The sequence below is a fragment of the Somniosus microcephalus genome, chromosome 13 (genome assembly GCF_052327205.1).
Source record: "Somniosus microcephalus isolate GS21.2 chromosome 13, FLI_Smic_1.0, whole genome shotgun sequence".
NCBI classification, from domain to species: Eukaryota; Metazoa; Chordata; class Chondrichthyes; order Squaliformes; family Somniosidae; genus Somniosus; species Somniosus microcephalus.
The window spans coordinates 177,199,724-177,219,587 of NC_140999.1; the positions used below are offsets into that span (position 1 = coordinate 177,199,724).

General features: G+C 45.8%; 1 protein-coding gene across 7 annotated transcripts in view; it reads left to right on the forward strand.

The window, feature by feature from the left end:
- The window catches only part of LOC147108815 (protein phosphatase EYA1-like), a 268,092-nt gene that overhangs the window by 123,262 nt on the left and 124,966 nt on the right, over positions 1 to 19,864 (forward strand). For all 7 annotated transcript variants that reach the window (XM_086005679.1, XM_086005680.1, XM_086005682.1 and 4 more), the window contains exons 5-6: positions 579 to 721; positions 3,904 to 4,026. In XM_086005679.1, the coding sequence (XP_085861805.1) occupies positions 579 to 721; positions 3,904 to 4,026 (266 nt within the window). The remainder of the gene's footprint in view (positions 1 to 578; positions 722 to 3,903; positions 4,027 to 19,864) is intronic.

Sequence of the window (19,864 nt, forward strand, 5' to 3'; positions counted from 1 at the left end):
TCCTTGCAGTGTTGATTCACCTCATGGTTCAGGCAAAGTCCATTCCTTGTTGCATCACTTACCCTTCCTTTGAGTCCATTCCTTGTACGGCCACTCCAGGTCTTAGTGTAATATTTATTGCCTGGCAGAATTTTCTGGAATCAAAATCAGACTCTCCAAGGAACACTTAATGTCATCTCATTGGTGTTTGAGTTCGGCAATAATGAATAAGAAGGTGCACGCTTAAATGTGGAGGTTAGCACACCAGGGATGTTTTGTTACGTGCTAAAGGAAACCTTGGCTTACTAAACCTCACATAAAAGCACGCGCCCGAGTTCATTGCTAGCTCTCAGTTATGGATCTGGGTTCTTTTTTGCTTGTTTTGAAATAAAAGCATTTTCCATTTCTGCTTGTTGGTCTTTTCATTTCCCATCAACAGGAGGTGTCGCTGTGAATACCCCAATCACCCAATGAAAACCCCCCCCTTTCTATCTACCAACAATCTAATCGCTCTAACGTACTTTTCAAATATGAATAATTTATAGGCATAGGTAATGGATACCAGGTTGATTTATTTATCTTTTATTTATCCCAATCAGATCATATCCGCACATTATTCCTACACCCTCCTTCCACACCATGGCGGCCTATGGACAAGCACAGTACACCACAGGGATTCAGCAAGCTGCTGCTTACGCTACTTATCCGCCACCAAGTCAACCCTACGGTTTACCTTCTTACAGTGAGTACAAAGGTTGTATTTGGTCAAACAGGATACTTCAAGCAGAATATGCGCATTCATTACAATTAACTTATGGCCCGCCTAAACAGCGAAAATGAAGCACATCTGATTTTGACTTCCATGAAGTTTTTGACCCATAAAATGCTTCACTTCATAAAATAAATGGGCAGAAGGGTAGCTGTTGAAGCAGAAATAAACCCTGAAATGGTGGCCCGGTTTCATTATGACCCTTACCATTCTTTTATTTCAACAGTCCTTGGCAATGGCTAAGTGTTTTAAGGATTGAATACCAGAAATAAAATTACGGAGAAGTAAATACATCATATGCAGGCAGAATGTAAAGAATTATATATCTATTTTATATGAAAGTTTTGACATCGTCTGTTACACTCCGGATGTCACACTCCAACTGTCAGACTTAAACGTTTCAAAGGTATTTTTTTTAAAAGAGAGAAAAAGGCTTACTGTATTTTTTTTTTGCTGTCCTTTGGAGCATGCATCTGACAATTTGCAACATCAAACAGCAAGAAAACTCTGAGTGATTTCACAATCCACTGAGACCACTTCTTCAGAGGAAATAGCTCTAGGAAAGCAATGTCACTTCATGCTTGGCAAACAGAGGCCCGCGAGCAATTTTGATGCCCATACCCGGCCTGCTTATTGTATTTCAGATAAAAATGCCAAAACTGAGGCTGGCAGAGTCAGGTGAAAGGCAGGCCTCAAACTCAGAGATCTGGAAAGTAAGCATTGAAATCCATGAACAGAGTTGTGTATTACCAATGCATAATTGGGGCAAATGACTTTTGGTGGCAGTAAAATTGGGCAGAAGCCAGCTTTCCACTATAAAATTGCTCCAACCTGAGTTTCCTCGCGCTTTCTGGCTCTTCCTGCAATCCATCCGACAAGTCCCATGCATCCTCATTTACATATATGATCATTTACTTTTTATTCGTTTCTGGGATCTGGGCGTCGCCTTCAAGGCTAGCATTTATTGCCCACCCCTAATTGCCCTTGAGAAGGTGGTGGTGAGCCGCCTTCTTGAACCGCAGCAGTCCGTGTGGTGAAGGTACTTGATTTTGACCCAGCGACGATGAAGGGACGGCGATATATTTCCAAGTCAGGTTGGTGTGTGATTTGGAGGGGCACTTGGAGGTGATGGTGTTGCCATGCGCCTGCTGCCCTGGCCTGTCTAGGTGGCTGAGGTCGCGGGCTTGGGAGGTGCTGTTGAAGAAGGTGCCAGTGGTGCTGCAGGTCTAAAGATTCCTGCTTTTACATTCACAACGCACTCAGGGTGACTTAGACTGAGAATTATTAGTAGCAATTGCTGCCAGCATCAGCTGAGACAGACAGAATTGAGGAGTTTCTGAGCCTGAAGCGTGCGGAGAGTTTCATTAACGATTCTTCAGCTGGGAAACACTTGGTGCTGCGGATTTTTTTTTTTGCCATTCTGCCTACACACAGCTGGACTTGCTTCTCCTTGCACCATGACACGTTCAGACCACCAGCAGATTATCACCACCTAACCCCACCCTCCCATCCACATACCCCACTAAGGGCTTCTCAGGAGCAGGCCTAGCATTCCATATGGGCATACCCTGGTATGCCATTATCATAGAGAAGGAGGAACAACACAGGATGGAGCAAAGGAGAGTCAGACGGCATTTAAGGAGGATTTAGCCCCGCAGGTATTACCCTCCCCATAGAATATACAGGCAGCACAGCTTACATGAGGACCTTAAGGAGGAGATGTGGAATCTGGAATGCACTGCCTGAAAGGGTGGTGGAAGCAGATTCAACAGTAATATTCAGAAGGGAATTGGGTAAATACTTGAAGGGAAAAAATTTACAGGGCTATGGGGAAAGAGCAAGAGATTGGGATTAATTAGATAGCACTAACAAAGAGCCAATGGGCCAAATGGCCTCATTCTGGGCTGTGTAGTTCTATGATTCTATGTGTATAAGGAGTGTGCACTTCACCAAAGGCAATAGGTCAGCTCTGTCACATAATGCATGAAGATCGGCAGCCACACTCACTTGCCTGCACTGCACTCAATGTGGTTTTGAAGGTAACCCCCACACTCAACCTTTTTGTGGGAAAGGATTTCAGGCAGCCATGGACAACCTCCGCATATCAGCCAGGAGGCACTACAGATATGCAGTCATCCTTCTCATCCTCGTTTTCAAATCCCTCCATGGCCTCGTCCCTCCCTATCTCTGTAATCTCCTACAGCCCCACAACCCTCCCCCCCACCCCCCCGAGATATCTGCGTTCCTCCAAATCTGGCCTCTTGAATCGCTCCACTATTGGCGGCCGTGCCTTCAGCTGCCTGGGCCCTAAGCTCTGGAATTCCTTCCCTAAACCTCTCCTCCTCTCTTTCCTCCTTTAAGACGCTCCTTAAAATCTGCCTCTTTGACCAAGCTTTTTGTCATCTGCCCTAGTATCTCCTTATGTGGCTCAGTGTCAAATTTTGTTTGATAACGCTCCTGTGAAGCGCCTTAGGACATTTTACTACGTTAAAGGCGCTATATAAATATAAGTTTTTTGTTAGCATTGTTGTGACACACTTTACAGGAGAGCGAGGGAATTCATCACCTCGATCGGAATTCAGTCCCCTTAAACGTCCACTCCCTCCGCCACCAGCGCACCAGGGCTGCAGTGTGTACTGTCTAGAGGGTGTACAATTATTTTCTGTTTTCTTCACAATGTACTTCACAATGATCTAATTGCATCGCAAATTACATAATTTATAATAGTGCCTTGAAAGATTTTAAAATGGCATCTGAACTGGTCTAATTTTGAAAGCTAGATTACATGGTTGCAGAAAACATACTCCAGGAGACCACAGTGAACTGCACTGACATCAGCACACCTCCATTGAGTGCTCAGGCAAGCACTGTAATAAATCCAACAGGAAGTCTGTGTTGGATGTAAAGAAATGTTAGAGGAAGGGAGTAATATTTTAAGACTCCATTCTCTCAAAACAGGATGTTCTACTCAAGTTGATTTTTAATGAGTGTCCAACATTAAATCAGATGTGTTAAGTAGCTTTCAATTGACCTCATGCACTTTTGAAAGAGTTACTTAAGCGAATGTGTCAAGGCGTATTTGTAAGCGGATGCATATTAACATGCATTTGGTTCGGTTCACATCTTCCGGATGTAACAATGTGCCTTTCGATCAGGCATCAAGACAGAAGATGGCCTGAGCCAGGCCCACTCACCAGGGCAGACGGGATTTCTCGGCTATGGCACCAGTTTCAGTACACCTTCGCCAGGCCAGGCACCTTACAGCTACCAGATGCACGGTCAGTATCAGCCAGGTCTAAACATGCATTCCGATCACGAGTTTGTACAGGAATCTGTGTTGAATTTTCAGAGTGACAATGGCTCATAAAAGCGCTCAAAGAGGTAATGAGCATGAATCAACAACAACAACTTGCATCATCATAGTAAAACATCCCATGAAATTTCCGACATGTGAAAGGGTAGTAGAGGAATTAGGGGAGGTGACTCAAATTGTGGGTAAAGAGGTAGGTGTTGAGGAACCTTTTGAAGGTAGCAAGAGAGGTAGCAAGGTGGAGCCTTTTAAGGTGAGCGTTTTAGAGTGGAATGAGATTATTAAAAGCTCTGCTACCGAAGGTAGAATGAAAGAAGGAAGGATGCAAAGGAAACCAGAGCCAGATGAGTAGAAGACACAAACCAGCACCCGTGGGGGTGGAGGAGAGAGACGGGACCGGGCAGAAATCTGCAAATCAGGCCGAAGAGTTTGACTTCAATGCAGTGGGGATGGAAGCCAATGCAGGTTGGTGAGGACAGTAGTGATAGGGGATAGCATGCAGGTAGCAGAGTTTGTAATGAGTTGGAGTTTTTTGCAAGACAAAGCTGAGGAAGCAAGTGAGAATAGCATCAGAGAAGTCAAAGGCAATGGATGAGGGTTTCAGTGACAGTGGATTGAGGTAAGGGCAAAGACGGGCAATATTTTGGAGGTGGAAAAAGGTGGCCTGAATGACGGGGCGAGATATGGGATTTAAAGCTCAGCTCAGCGCAAAACAGTATATGGAAGTGGAAATTTCCTGCACTGCTCTGCATTACATCATAGCCTGTTCTGCCAAAATATCTGCAGCAGTTTTTGTGGGACAATAGCTACACTTCTCGTACAGTCCATTACAGTAAGAGTTAATACAGAGCAATGAACCATTTCACCACTATTTGCAAACATTTAAAATAGGCAACACTAACAATGTTCCTTATCCCTCACTACTTACTAATTAAGATAAGTAATTAATATAAAATAGAATTTTAAGATTATTCTTATTTTCTCTGTTACTTTTTGCCACCCACAAATATTTCTTGTCCCCTCCCCCTCCTCTTCCCTCACAGTGGTTGGAATTTCCTTGGAGCTGTTCCTGTTCTGCCACTGTAACTTTGCCGGAAGTTACGGCGGTGGAGTGGGAGCAGCTCTAAGGAAATTCTAGCCACTGTCTAGCCAATGTCTCTTAATCTCAGTCTGATTCTCTCTCTCTCTCTCTCTCCCCCTCTACCTCACAGATCAAACATTCACTTGAGAACACAGCAAATACCTTACTCTGCAAAGAATCCATCCTCATTAATTTTCAAAAACAGCTTTCATGAAATGGTGTTAGATTTAGAATCCTTCATTAACTGATAACATCTACAGTGCATGCTTCTCCCAGCTGTTTATACACAGCAGGACACTTATCCAGTCGTCAGTTTAACACAGCACTAATTACACTTCAATTTCGCTAATACTTTTCCAAGCATTTTAGCCAAGTTGCTTAATGGGTTAAGGTCTTTAAATAGAATAGAGAAGATAACTCAACACTAATAAATGCACAACTAAGTTTTCCCAGACATTGCATGTTACATCAGGATTTTTCTTGGGTCATTATGAATATAAACTGGGGATCAAAACAACAACAACTTGCATTTATGTAGCACCTCTAATGTAGTAAAACGTCCCAAGGCGCTTAAACAGTCAATTTAGAAATCTTTGTTCCACAGCCATTTAAAGATTCATTGACCAATTAAATCTAAATGAAAATAGAAAAGACTTAATAAAACATACATTTTTTATCAATGTGATTAGATGCCTAAAATGTCTTGCTGTCTGGAGCGGAACGTTTAAGCTTTACAGGTTTTGGCTTTTGATCCTATAAAATTCGAGTGTTCAGGAAATTGAAGTCAAAATATGATTCTGATCATATACAGAAGCTTACCTGGAACTCCTGACAAAATGAAGGCAATCCCCCTCCCATCCATTCCATTAACGGCTAGGAAACTGGAAGTACACTCGTGTCTATACCAGCGAAACCAGACAAAATTTCAACTGTGCCAACACACACGCAGACACACACATGTACTAAAAGGTAGGGAAAACACAAGCATGCTGCCTTTACACTCCAGGGACTTGAGCACATACAGCTAGGTTGACACTCCAGTGCAGCACTGAGGGGGTGCTGCACTATATTGGAGGTGCCATCTTTCGGATGAGACGTTAAACCGAGGGCCTGTCTGCTCTCTCGAGTGGATGTAAAAGATCCCATGGCACTATTTCGAAGAAGAGCAGGGGAGTTATCCCCAGTGTCCTGGCCAATATTTATCCCTCAACCAACATAACAAAAACAGATTATCTGGTCATTATCTCATTGCTGTTTGTGGGACTTTGCTGTGCGCAAATTGGCTGCCACGTTTCCCACATTATAACAGTGACTCCACTTCAAAAGTACTTCATTGGCTGTAAAGCGCTTTGAGACGTCTAGTGGTCGTGAAAGACGCTATATAAATACAAGTCTTTCTTTTCTTTTAGCAATACTGACGATTACCAGTTAAGTTCCTCTAAAATCCATAACTATTCCCATTTACGTGGTGAACTTAGTCTAATGGTATAAAATGGTGACATTTAGCGACATCTACCCAGTACATGGGATTAGAGTAAAATAGCTCCAGTGGGGAGACTATCACCAGCTCAGGTTAAATCTCTGATTCAAAATATTTACACTGAACTTATTCCAACTAGTGATAAACGGTGTTGTCTGAAGACCAGGAAATGTGGAAAAGGCACAGCAATCAATCAACACGTAAAAGAAAGATAGTTGGACCTACTCATCGACCTTTAGCTCTTTTTAAAATTTGAATCAAGCACTCAACATCATTCATTTAAAACTTCTAGGCTTAATGATATTTTCCCCTCATTTCTCGGCCAATTTTATTCCTTCACCTTCTTCCCTTCTGCCGTGTTGACTCCTGTTAAGGACACAGTGTCACTGATGCAGGGCAGCCTCCAGTACCTTGCCCAATGGCCATTCTTCATGTGTGAACTTAGACAGTGAGTGTCGACGGACCATTCATTCATGGGGGGGGGGAAGGAGAGACATGTCAAAATCAAACTCAGCCAATGTTCACACCCCTAAACTTCCAACGAGGACCACATCAATCGGTCAGGAGTGGGAACTCCCACGTTTTCTGATCCTTAACCCAGACGACTGAGCACCGAGACCAATTGTAGCACGCCTAGTCATGGTCAAAGCTGAGACTGTCCTCGCCTGTGTGGTTCTGCTATTTACTTCCTTAATCAGTTGAGCAGTGAGAAAGCAGCTTCTTAAATTTAACAAATTTAAAATAAAACATTTTAAATAAGTTTAATTTTCAGTTGTGAAGCCTCTACAGCAGCAGAAACAGACCCCATTTATGATGTCGACTGTTGCTCAAGTGTAGTCAGTCTGAAGAACTGCTCATGAAAAGGGGGCAAACTTTAAATTTGTTGTGAATCTAAAATGGTAGCCACATTCCAAAGTAAATGGGGAAAATCAGCTTTATATTGAAAATAAAACTGATCTGTATGACTGGGCTGGCTAAAGATCAAAGAAATATAAGCTCCTTGCGAGGGCCACGTTGGCCAACTCGTGAAATCAGCTCATTTTTTTTTCCATTTTTGTTCGGAATTTACACCCACACAAACACTGACTAATAATGCTTAACATGCCTCCACTTGGCCGAGTTAAATTAAACCCCATTGTACGAAGCTGCCACAACACCAGGTGTGCAATGTCACAGTTAACAACTCTCAGCTTTTCAATAACAGCTTCCAATTGCAAATGATGAAGTGACTACTCTTTCCATTGTACTTGTGTGGGTTTGAATTAATTGCTGTTTTAGTAATATTACATTACTCAGTGCTACAAGAACAAGAAACCCTCATTCAAGTGACCAAACAACTTCAGTTTTAACTAACGATGAGCCAGCTTGAGCTCAACATTTACAATTGCCAAGATGTTAGACAGGGACCATGTACCTAGTTATCCCTCAACCAACAGCACTAAAAAACAGATCATCTGGTCATTATCACGTTGCTGTTTGTGGGAGCTTGCTGTGCACAAATTGGCTGCCACATTACCTACATTACAACAAGTGACTACACTTCACATGTATTCATTGGCTGTAAAGCACTTTGGGACGTCCTGAGGTCGTGACAGGTGTTATATAAATGCAAGTTCTTTCTATTTCCTTCTTTTATGTAAGAGAAACAAACGCAGCAACTCATGTAAATTACAATGTACACTTCAGCAGCAGATTGGGGAGCAACCAGGTAAAAGTAAAACAGTACAATAGCAAAATACTGCGGAAACTGGAAATCTGAAATAACAACAGAAAATGCTGGAAACACTCGGCAGGTCAGGCAGCATCCGTGGAGAGAGAAACAGAGTTAACGTTTCAGGTCTGTGACCCTTTGTCGGAACTGGAAAAAGTTGGAGATGTAACAGATATTAAGCAGGTGCAGGGAAAGGGGAAAGGGGAGAGGGGAGGAAAGAACAAAAGGGACGGTCTATGATAGGGTGGAAGGCAGGAGAGATTAAAGGTTGCAAATGGGGATAGCAGAATCATCAACACCTGCCGCCTGAAAAAATAGGGGCAGGGGTTATAGTCTGAAATTGTTGAACTCAATGTTGAGTCCAGAAGGCAGTAAAGTGCCTAATTGAAAGATGAGGTGCTGTTCCTCGGGCTTACGTTGAGCTTCATTGGAACAGTGTAAGAGGCCGAGGAACAGCGCTTGACTCTCTCACTTCACTCTCGTACAACTTTGCGGCATACCTGATCAATATTTTTATCATACTGACCAGGAGCAAGCTGACGTGAGATGATGGCCACCTCAGTTCCATGACCCTCCTGTACAGCATGAGGAATCAACCCCCCCCCCGCCATGATTCTGGCTCTCAGGTGACACATAGAAGGAGCTATGGGAAGCATGGTGATAGAATAGAGTAGAGTGATTGTGTGAACTTTGCAATTATTTTATTAAAGTAGACTGTGCACTGGCATGGTGCTTTGTTACTCATAGAGATTACACTCCTAGAGGACAAGGTGCACTAATTTGGTGCTGATTTATTCACTCGGGTGATGATCAATGTTCCCCCTCAGGTGCACGGCTGTGCATCGATCAGGAGGTCCCGCGCAGGCCGCTCACCAGCTGCTGCCACTGGAAAAAATGCCGCACAGCAAATTTAAAGGGACCGCGCACCAAAAAAAAAGAGGGAACATTGGTGATGATGACTGGCATAAGAACAGAAGAAATAGGAGCAGGAGTAGGCCATTCGGCCCCTCGAGCCTGCCCCGCCATTCAATGAGATCATGGCTGATCTGATCTTGGCCTCAACTCCACTTTCCCACCCGATCCTTGTTATGTCCGTGTATCTTAATGTCGTGTTCTTCAATAATCAGACAACAGACTGCAGGGAACGATTCAACAGGTGTTTACTGAATGAGGGTTACTCTAGAACTAACTGTACAGATCACTACTCAGGGTTTATATACAGGTATGGTCACTGCCGGTACTACAGTATACAGGAGCTGTAAAAAGTAGTTCTCTCCCTTAAGGTATATATGCATTACATACATTACAATTCCTCCCCTTTTAGATTAACAGTACCATAATACTCATTTAACAATTAACATTTTTAATATACAATGTCATATGAAAATAGTCCATTCATATATTCAGTCTCTGGGGAGGCTTCCTGATTCTTTCTGGATAACGCCTTTCCCGAGTGTCTTGCTCTTGGTGCGGAGGCGATTCTAGCACCCTGTCGTCAGTTGATTCATCAGCTTCCAATGCTATTGTTTCTGAGGTAGATGCGACCTGTACGTCGGGTTCCTCACCAGGTACGTATGGCCGAGACATGGGATTGACTCGTTCCTGTGACTCTAGGATCTGGTCAGCATGGCGTCTCACAATGTTCTCCCCAACATCCACTGTGTACATTAGTGGCCCCTGCCGTGTGCATATCGTTCCTGGTTGCCATTTCTCTGTTCGGTAGTCGCGGGCCAAAACTGGTTCCCCTACATTGAAGCTCCTTGTCGGCTTCTCATTGATGTGCTGGAATTGCTTACTCTCAACATCTCTTCGTACATTTGGTCTGAGCAAATCCAGACGAGATCTCAACCTTCGGTTAAAGAACATCATGGCCGGGGCCTGGTTGGTGACTGCATGTGTCGCATTTCTGTAGGCTAACAGGAAATTGTCCACCTTATGCTGCAGTGGAATGTCGTCATCGCACATGGCCTTTACTGCTTTTTTAAAGGTTTGTACGAACCTCTCAGCCAATCCATTTGTGGCTGGATGATACGGGGCGGATGTGTAATGCCTTACCCCATTCCTTTTCATAAATCTTCGAAACTCTTCGGACACAAACTGTGGTCCGTTATCAGAGCAAATCTGCTCTGGCAAGCCGTTCCTGGCAAAAATGGTCCGTAGGACTGCAATAGTTTTCTCCGTGGTGGTGGAGGACATTTTGATCACCTCAGGCCATTTCGAGTGCGCATCCACGGCTATTAAAAACATTGAGTCCATGAATGGACCAGCAAAATCAATATGCACCCATTGCCATGGAGATGAGGGCCACTCCCATGGGTGTAGAGGGGCATGTGGTGGTGCATTTTGGACCTTCTGGCATCCTGAGCAGCTCTTTGTCAGGTCCTCAATTTGCTGATCGATCCCCGGCCACCACACATAAGCCCTAGCAAGGCTTTTCATTTTCACCCCTCCCAGATGAACTTCGTGAAGCTCATTGAGCACTTTCTCCCTTAACTTGGGTGGAATTACCACTCGGGATCCACACATCAAGGTCCCCTGGCATACTGACAGCTGTTCTCTTCTGGATGAGAATGCTGGCAACAGTGAGTCGCCATGTGCTGGCCATCCCTTCACCGTCAAATCATATACCCGAGACAGTGTCGGGTCATTTCGGGTCTCCTTCTCTATACCAGCGTTAGTTACTGGCAAGCATTCAATTATAGTCGAATGAAATATTTCGACAGGATCTACTGCTGGTGCTTCCTCCGCAGTAGGCAGTGGCAGGCGTGATAGCCCATCAGTGTTTCCATGCTGTTTCGTGCCCTTATACTCGATTTCATATTGGTGCGCCCCTAGAAAAAGGGACCATCTTTGTAGCCGTTGCGCAGTCATCATCGGAACGCCCTTCTTTGGATTAAAGATGGAGACAAGTGGTTGGTGGTCAGTCAGCAAGGTGAACTTCTGCCCGTGCAGATAGTGATTGAACTTTTTCACTCCCCACACTAGGCTGAGGGCCTCCCTGTCAATCTGGGCGTAGTTACGCTCGGCTGAGGTTAGTGACCGAGATGCAAAGGCTACCGGCCTCTCCGAGCCGTCCAGGAATTTGTGTGACAGCACTGCTCCAATGCCATAGGGTGATGCATCACACGCCAACCGAATTGGTAGTGCTGGGTTGAAATGAGCCAACACCTCTTTTGATGTGATCAATGCTTTGCTCTTCTGGAAAGCTCGTTTACATTCGTCACTCCACTTCCATGGTACCCCCGTTTGCAGTAGGGTGTTCAGTGGGTGTAGTACGGTAGACAGATTCGGCAAGAACTTATGGTAGTAGTTCACCAGCCCAAGGAACGACCTCAGTTGTGACACATTTTCCGGTGCTGGAGCCTTGACTACTGCCTCAATCTTTTCAGGGGACTTATGTAACCCCTCTTTATCAATAACGTGGCCACAATACGAGATCTGCTTCTGGAAAAACTCGCATTTGTGGCGATTAGCTCGGAGCCCATATTTCTTCAATCTAGTGAGCACCTGCTCCAGGTTGGCGAGGTGATCACTGTCATTTTCGCCCGTGACCAGGATGTCGTCCAAATAACACTGGGTCCCTGGAATCCCTTGCAGGACTTGTTCCATTGCCCTTTGCCAAATAGCCGGAGCTGATGCTACCCCGAACACCAGCCGGTTGTATTGGTAGAGACCTTTATGAGTGTTGATCGTGAGGTACTGTTTCGAGGCTACTTCTACCTCCATTTGCAGGTATGCCTGGGCCAGATCAATCTTAGTGAAGCGTTTCCCTCCAGATAGCGAGGCGAAAATATCTTCAATCCGCGGAAGCAGATATTGTACAGTGTGAAGGACTGGGTTCACTGTCACCTTAAAGTCCCCATAGATGTGAACCTTCTTTGGTTCCCCAGGCGTATTACTCAACGACCTCTTCATTACAGGAACGATGAGTGTAGCCCACTCGCTCCAGTCCACTTTGGACAGTACTCCTGAATGTTCCAAACCTTCCAGCTCTGCTTTGACGGCTGGACGGATCGCATAAGGTACCGGTCTGGCCTTAAAAAATGTTGGGCTTGCATTTTCCTCAATTTTGATCATCGCTGTTATGCCTTTTACTGTTCCGAGTCCCTGCTGGAACACTTCTTGTGCGTCAGTTAGCATTTTTGACAGTCGTCCAGGTGTGACGTCGTCATCCTTTTTGGCATCTACAGTCAGTGCTTGTATGGAATGCCAATCTAGCTGTATCTTCCGGATCCATTCACGTCCTAGTAGTGGTGGTCCTCCATCTGGCAATACATATAGGTCCATTTTTGGTGTTTCCTTGCCGTTATATATAACGTTCACCCCTATTTTTCCTTTGGGGTAGACTTTTTGCCCCGTGTACGTCTTCAAGACAATCTTTGTATCTCTCAAGGGTATATGTGAGAATAGCCGCTTGTAGTCCCTTCGGTTTATGACTGTTAGGGCTGATCCTGTGTCCAATTCCATTTTCACTTGGACTCCTGCTATCTTGAGCGTGACCCAGATAGTTTGGTGATCCTCCGTTTTGATCACATTATGTAGTTTCAGACAACCCAGCTCCTTGCTTCCGGAGTCTGTATCACTCTTCTGTTCGTCTGAACTACTCTCCGTCACCTTATGTACCTTCTTGTACTTCTCCTGTGGAGATTTCTTGCTGCTGGTTTTCTTTCCCGACCTGCAGACTCTTGCTATGTGTCCCACTTTTCCACACTGTCTGCACACTTTGTCCTTGAACCAGCAATCATTATGGTCGTGTGTTGTTCTGCCGCAGCGATAGCACTTCACTGTTCCGTATGACATTTCATTTGTGCCATATTCTTGCGGTCTCCGTTGTATCTCTGCAGCGCCCCGTGCTGCTGCTTCGTGTGATGTTGCAATGCTGAAAGCCTTGTCCAGCGTAAGATCCTTTTCTGATAGAAGCCGTTTCTGGGTTCCTTCACTTTGAAGTCCACACACAAACTTGTCCCTTAAAGTATCTGCTAGTCCCATTCCAAACTGGCAGTGTTTCGATAGCTTGCGCAGTTCCGTTAAATACTCAGCATTACTTTCATCTTTATGCTGGTTCCTTTTGTGAAACTTAAATCTTTCTGCTATCAGCAGCGGTGTGGGGTTTAAGTGGTCCTGTAGGATTGACACTATGTTTTCAAAATCCTTTTCTACTGGCTTCTCTGGGGTTACTAGGTTTCATAGTAAGCCATACGTTTTTGCACCCATTGAATTCAACAATACCAGCGCTTTCCTGTCATCTGGCACTTCATTCGCCTTGCAGTATACTTCTATGCGTTCGACATATGTCGTCCAATCTTCGACTTCATTGTCGAACGCTGTGATACTGCCACTCTTCGGCATTTTTGGGTGTGGTTAGACTGGCTTAAAATGGCATCTCCCGCGCTTTCCTTTCTTCCCCGCTGCGGCTTAAAATGGCGTCTCCCGCGCTGCTGCCAACGCCGCTTTCGGCGGTCCTCGTGGCAAATGGCGACACCCTGTGGGTTTCGTGCGCTGCTCCTGCGCTGCTGGCAACGCCGCTCTCTGCGGTCTTCATGGCAATGGCAGCGCCTCGCGTTTTTCTGCGCGCCTCTCTCCCCCGTTGACGCTGCTCGGCCCTTGAACACCGGCTGTGCTCTGCTCTCTCTCATCTCTCTTCCCCGTTGACGCCGATCGGTCCTGAACACCGGCTGCACCCTGTGCGCTCTGCCCTCTCTCTCTCCCCCGTCGACGCTGCTCAGCCTTTTTCTGTGCCGCTCGGTCGGGCTCTAGCCCGCCGCTGTCCGGGAAGTGTCTGCGCAGTACCTGTTGCCAGCCCGTTTCGCTGGACCACCATGACTGGAAAGCCAAGCCTGGCTCTCGACAGCCTCCCCTGCGATGCTCAAATCTCCGCTGGATGACTGGGCGGTTGCCCGTGGTCGACACCCGTGCTTCTGGACTCGACCTTATTCCACTGTTCTCCAGGAGCGAATCCTTGGGAGGTGATGCAGAGTTGCAGGTAGGTTCGAATCTGCCTCGTCGCCAATGTTATGTCCGTGTATCTTAATGTTGTGTCCTTCAATAATCAGACAACAGACTGCAGGGAACGATTCAACAGGTGTTTACTGAATGAGGGTTACTCTAGAACTAACTATACAGATCACTACTCAGGGTTTATATACAGGTGTGATCACTGCCGATACTCCAGTACACAGGAGCTGTAAAAAGTAGTTCTCTCCCTTAAGGTATATATACATTACATACGTTACAATCCTCATAACCCTTGACTTCCGTGTAGCTCAAATATATGTCAATCTCCACCTTGAATATATTCACTGACTCCGCCTCCACAGCTCTCTGGGGTAGAGAATTCCAAAGATTCACGACCCTCTGAGAGAAGAAATTCCTCCTCATCTCCGTTTTAAATGGGCGCCCCCTTATTCTGAAACTATGCCCCCAAGTTCTGGATTCCCCCACGAGAGGAAACATCCTCCCTGCATCTACCCTGTCAAGCCCCCTCAGAATCTTATATGTTTCAATAAGAGCATGGTTATGTAGTTGCAAAACAGACAATGTGCAAAGGCAGTTTCCATTATAAATGTAGACATACAGGAAAAAGTTGATCACAAAGTCTGACAAAAATGTCACAACAGGAAGTAAGGTTTTGTAGGCAGGAAATACATGTTGACAAAAAAAATAATATTCTAGAGAGATTTTTTTGCAGTATAATGGAAATATGGAATAGAATCAGAGCCAAAATAGATAATATTAGATTGGCTAACTACTTTGAAAAAGTGGTTGGATAAATATATATTTGAAACTGGGGTTGAGTGTTATAAGGGACAATACAGAGATAGAAATACTGGTCTGTCAGCATCTGTGGAGAAAAAAGACAAGTTAATGTTTCCGGTATAATCCTTCATCAGAACTGAAAGCTAAGAGACAAACAAACATTTTAGTGAAATTGGAAAAAAGCAGAGAGAAGATGTACATAAAAAAACAAATGATACGCCAATCACAGAGAGAAAGTTGGTTGCAAGACCTGTAACCTGCTTAAAAGGAAAGCAGAAATTAATAGCTTATTTCAAACATCATCTCAGTACGGTAATGGGAAGATATTAAAATAATAAAAGAACATGCAAAAGAAGCGAAGATGGTGAAGAGGCCCATCCTAGGAAAGGACAAGAAAATGGAGCCAATTACAAACAGCAACAGAGGAAGTCTGCTGACATTGGTCTTAAATGAAATCTGAAAACACATAGTGGGTACATCAGTCCCACAGGAGTGCAGGTCCCCCACCGCCACCCACCAGAACTGTGTCCGGATGAATGGTGTTCTCCCCAACAGGCCCGCCCCCTCATCACCACTAATATAATCAAAATAGGGACTATAGCTCATGCCTGAAGTTTCAAAATCAGCATTCATACCAGAGGACTGCTGAATGCCCAGGAGAAAGCTGAGATACTGTTTGTCAAGTGGGCAGCACGGTGGCATAGTGGTTAGCACTGTTGCCTCACAGCGCCAGGGACCCGGGTTCGAATCTGGCCTCGGGTGACTGTCTGTGTGGAGTTTGCACATTCTCCCCGTGTTTGTGTGGGTTTCCTCCGGGTGCTCCGGTTTCCTCCCACAGTCCAAAGATGTGCGGGTTAGGTTGATTGGCTATGATAAATTGACCCTTAGTGTTAGGGGGATTAAATATGTGGGGTTACGGGGATAGAGTGGGATATGTGTTGGTGTAGGGGTTACGGGGTTCGGGTGGGATATGTGTCGGTGCAGGCGCGATGGGCCGAAATGGCCTCTATCTGCACTGTGGGGTTTCTGTGATTTCTGTGATCTCTGTGAGGTGAACTTGGTTGGAATATTATAGACGGTCAATGATCAGGAGGTCAGATTGCGAATGGGAGGGGAATTTAAAGTGACGAGTCACAAGAAGCTCGGAATCACACTTGCAGACAGACCGGAGGTGTTTGGCAAAGAGGGCATTTAATCTGGGTTTGAGCTCCCCAGTGTAAACAACAACAACTTGTATTTATATAGTGCCTTTAAAGTAGTAAAACGTCCCAAGGTGCTTCACAGGAGTGTATCAAACAAAATTTGACACCGAGCCACGTAGAAGATATTAGGGTAGATGACCAACAGCTTGGTCAAAGAGGTTGGTTTTAAGGAGCATCTTAAAGGAGGAAAGAGATGTAGAGAGGCGGAGAGGTTTAAGGAGGGAGTTCCAGAGCGTAGGGCCTCAGCTGCCAATGGTGGAGCAATTGAAATTGGGGATGCTCAAGAGGCCAGAATTGGAGGAGTGCAGAGATCGCAGTGTGTTGTAGGGCTGGAGGAGGTTACAGAGATAGGGAGTGGCGAGGCCATGGAGGGATTTGACAACAAGGATGAGAATTTTAAAATCGAGGCATTGCTCAACCGGGAGCCAATGTAGGTCTGTGAGCACAGGGGAGATGGATGAACGGGACTTGGTGCAAGTTAGGACACGGGCAGCAGAGTTTTGGATGACCTTAAGTTGGCCAGGAGTACATTGGAATAGTCAAGTCTGGAGTTAACAAAGGCATGGATGAGGGCTTCAGCAGCAGATGAGCTGAGGTAGGGGTGGAGTCGGACAATGTTACAGAGGTCGTCTTAGTGATGGTGCGGATATGTGGTCGGAAACTCATCCCACAGTCAAATACAACACCAAGACTACGTACAGTCTGGCTCAGCCTCAGACAGATGTCAAGGAGAGGGATGGAGTCAGTGCCTAGGGAATGGAGTTTGTGACGGGGACCGAAGACAATGGCTTCAGTCTTCCAAATATTTTGTTGGAGGAAATTTCTGCTCATCCAGTACTGGATGTCGGACAAGCAGTCTGACAATTTAGAGACAGTGGAGGGGTCGAGAGAGGTGGTGGTGAGGTAGAGCTGGGTGGTGTCAGCGTACATATGGAACCGGACGTTGTGTTTTTGGATGATGTCGCCGAGGGGCAGCATGTAGATGAGAAATAGGAGGGAGCCAAGGGTAGATGCAAGTCAGGATGGTGTGTGACTTGGAGGGGAACTTGGAGATGATGGTGTTCCCATGCGCCTGCTACCCTTGTCCTTCTAGGTGGTAGAGGTCGTGGGTTTGGGAGGTGCGTCAACAAACTTTAAAAAAAAATATGATTGCTGTCACCTAATTACTCCTTTTATTTGCCTTGTCTTCTGTTCTACTCTTTTCAATCAGCTGGTGTCCTAAACGATGCAACTTGGCTCTTCACCTAGATTGCTCATTTCAAAAAAAGTTAAACCACGCTGCTTCTTTCTGTTTTTTCATTTAGTGTCTCAGATCAGGAACAACACGCAGTTCTCAACATTTTACACCTGGACAGAGTGCTGCTTCTCCTTATTTTATGTCACCAAACAAAGAATATCAGGCGCCTCTACCAATCACATTAGCTTTGCTCACTTGCGTTCTCTGAAAGGTGTACGATCGCAAAAAAGTTTTTCTGCAGCAGAAATGTGTTACTCACCTTCTTGAGAGAATGTACAGCCTTAGATTTAATACATATAAAAAGAGCAATTATGACTATGAGCTAGATCTTGAATGTGTGCGAGAGTGTAAAACAGGTGACAGCGAGTCGGCAGCTCGTTTTGTATCTCTCCCGATTTTTATTTCCGTTGAAGTCAGTGGAAATAAAAATCAGGAGGGGTGTAAAACTGGCTGTCGATTCGCTCTCAGCCATTTTACACTACCTCACAAAGTCAAGACCCACTCCTGGGACCCTAACCGTAGAACCACTCATCCAAGTGAATCATCCTATGCTTAATAATGGTAACTGACAAGAATAAGAAACTCCAATTTAAAGCTTATAAGACAACATAGGTCTTGTTGCCACTAGGGAAGTGGTTCATGAAAGCTGTCAGAATAATTCTCAGGCTACCTATGTAAGGACATAAGAACATAAGAAATAGGAGCAGGTGTAGACCATTCGGCCCTTCGAGCCTGCTCCGCCATTCAATGAGATCATGGCTGATCTTCAACCTCAACTCCACCTTCCCGCACTATCCCCATATCCCTTGATTCCCTTAATATCCAAAAATCTATCGAACTCTGTCTTGAATATACTCAACGACTGAGCCTCCACAGCCCTCTGGGGTAGAGAATTCCAAAGATTCACAACTCTTTGAGTGAAGAAATTTCTCATCATCTGATTGCTAAATGGCCGACCCCTTATTCTGAGACTATGGGGGAGAAATTCGGTATCGCCCATTTTGAGGCACGAATATCAGCCGGGCGCAAAGTTTAGCGCCCGGCGCAAATTATCGCCGCCAACTGCAAAATTCGCCTCTGTCACCCCTGGAGGTGATTGGAGCGCTAAATCAGGTGCTGCACAACTCTCTTAAGGCGCTAAGCCCGAGGAACGAGGCGCTACCTCAGAGGGCGGGCGCAGCACAGGTGCTGTCAGTTAGCGATTGCACACAGACACACTGGCGCCGGCCAGTTCTTAAAGGGGAGGGTCGATCTTGCTTTGCAGCTGCACCCTACTCATTGGAGCCTTGAATCTCGGCCTGGACAGACCTGTGGCGAAATCTTCCAGCCAAGGACTATGGAGAGGGCCAGGGAGCAAGCACAGCGCTTCAGCGAGCGTGCCTTGGAGGCTCTGGTTGGTGCGGTGGAGCGCAGAAGATCTATACTGTACCCAGAGAGTGGCAAGAAGCCTTTGCCAAGCGAATACAGAAAAGCGTGGAGGGAGGTGGCTCACAGAGTGACCTCAAGCAGCATGGTGCCTAGGACCCCTGTGCAATGCAGGAAAAAGTTCAACGACCTCAATCGGGTCGTCCGGGTGAGTGCCTTTTTTCAAAACCTCTTCATCCCTCCATCTCCACCTCACTTTATGCCATTCCACACTTTGCATACAGTAAGGGCTAATCGGCCATGGGAGGCATTTCAGGCAAGATCATGGCTGCATACAGTAAGAGCTATTCAACCATGGGAGGCATTTCAGGCAAGATCATGGCTGAATACAGTAACGGCTACTCAGCCATGGGAGGCATTTCAGGCAAGATCATGGCTGTATACAGTAAGGGCTATTCAACCATGGGAGACATTTCAGGCAAGACCATGGCTGTATATTTACTCAGACGCCGTCCTTTTTCTTGCAGGCCAAGCTGGCTCATAATAGGAGATAGCAGCAACGGACCGGTGGAAGGCGGCCTCACCTTCAAGCCCTCAGCGATCTTGAGCAGCGCGTCTACAGGATTGTGGCAAGTCGGATGCTTGGTCCCATCGTCACTGGAGACGCCGACCCCGTTCTGGCCAGCAATGGTAAGGTCATCACCTTTTTGTCCTCTCTCCTTCCACTTGTTCCTCACACAGCAGCCTTTGACACTTTCAATCCAAATCAGTACATCGCTGCACTCATGCCTCCCTTGCTGCCACCCTGTCCTCTCGCTAAAGCCACTCTTGTACCTCCCTGCTTTCAGATGGTGATTCACCAGGTGAGGAGACAGGCCCTCAAGCTGCCATTGGGAGTGAAGCTGAAGGGGAGGAGGAAGAGGAAGCCGGACCATCAGTGCAACCCTCTGCCGAGGCAGCCCATGCCCATATTG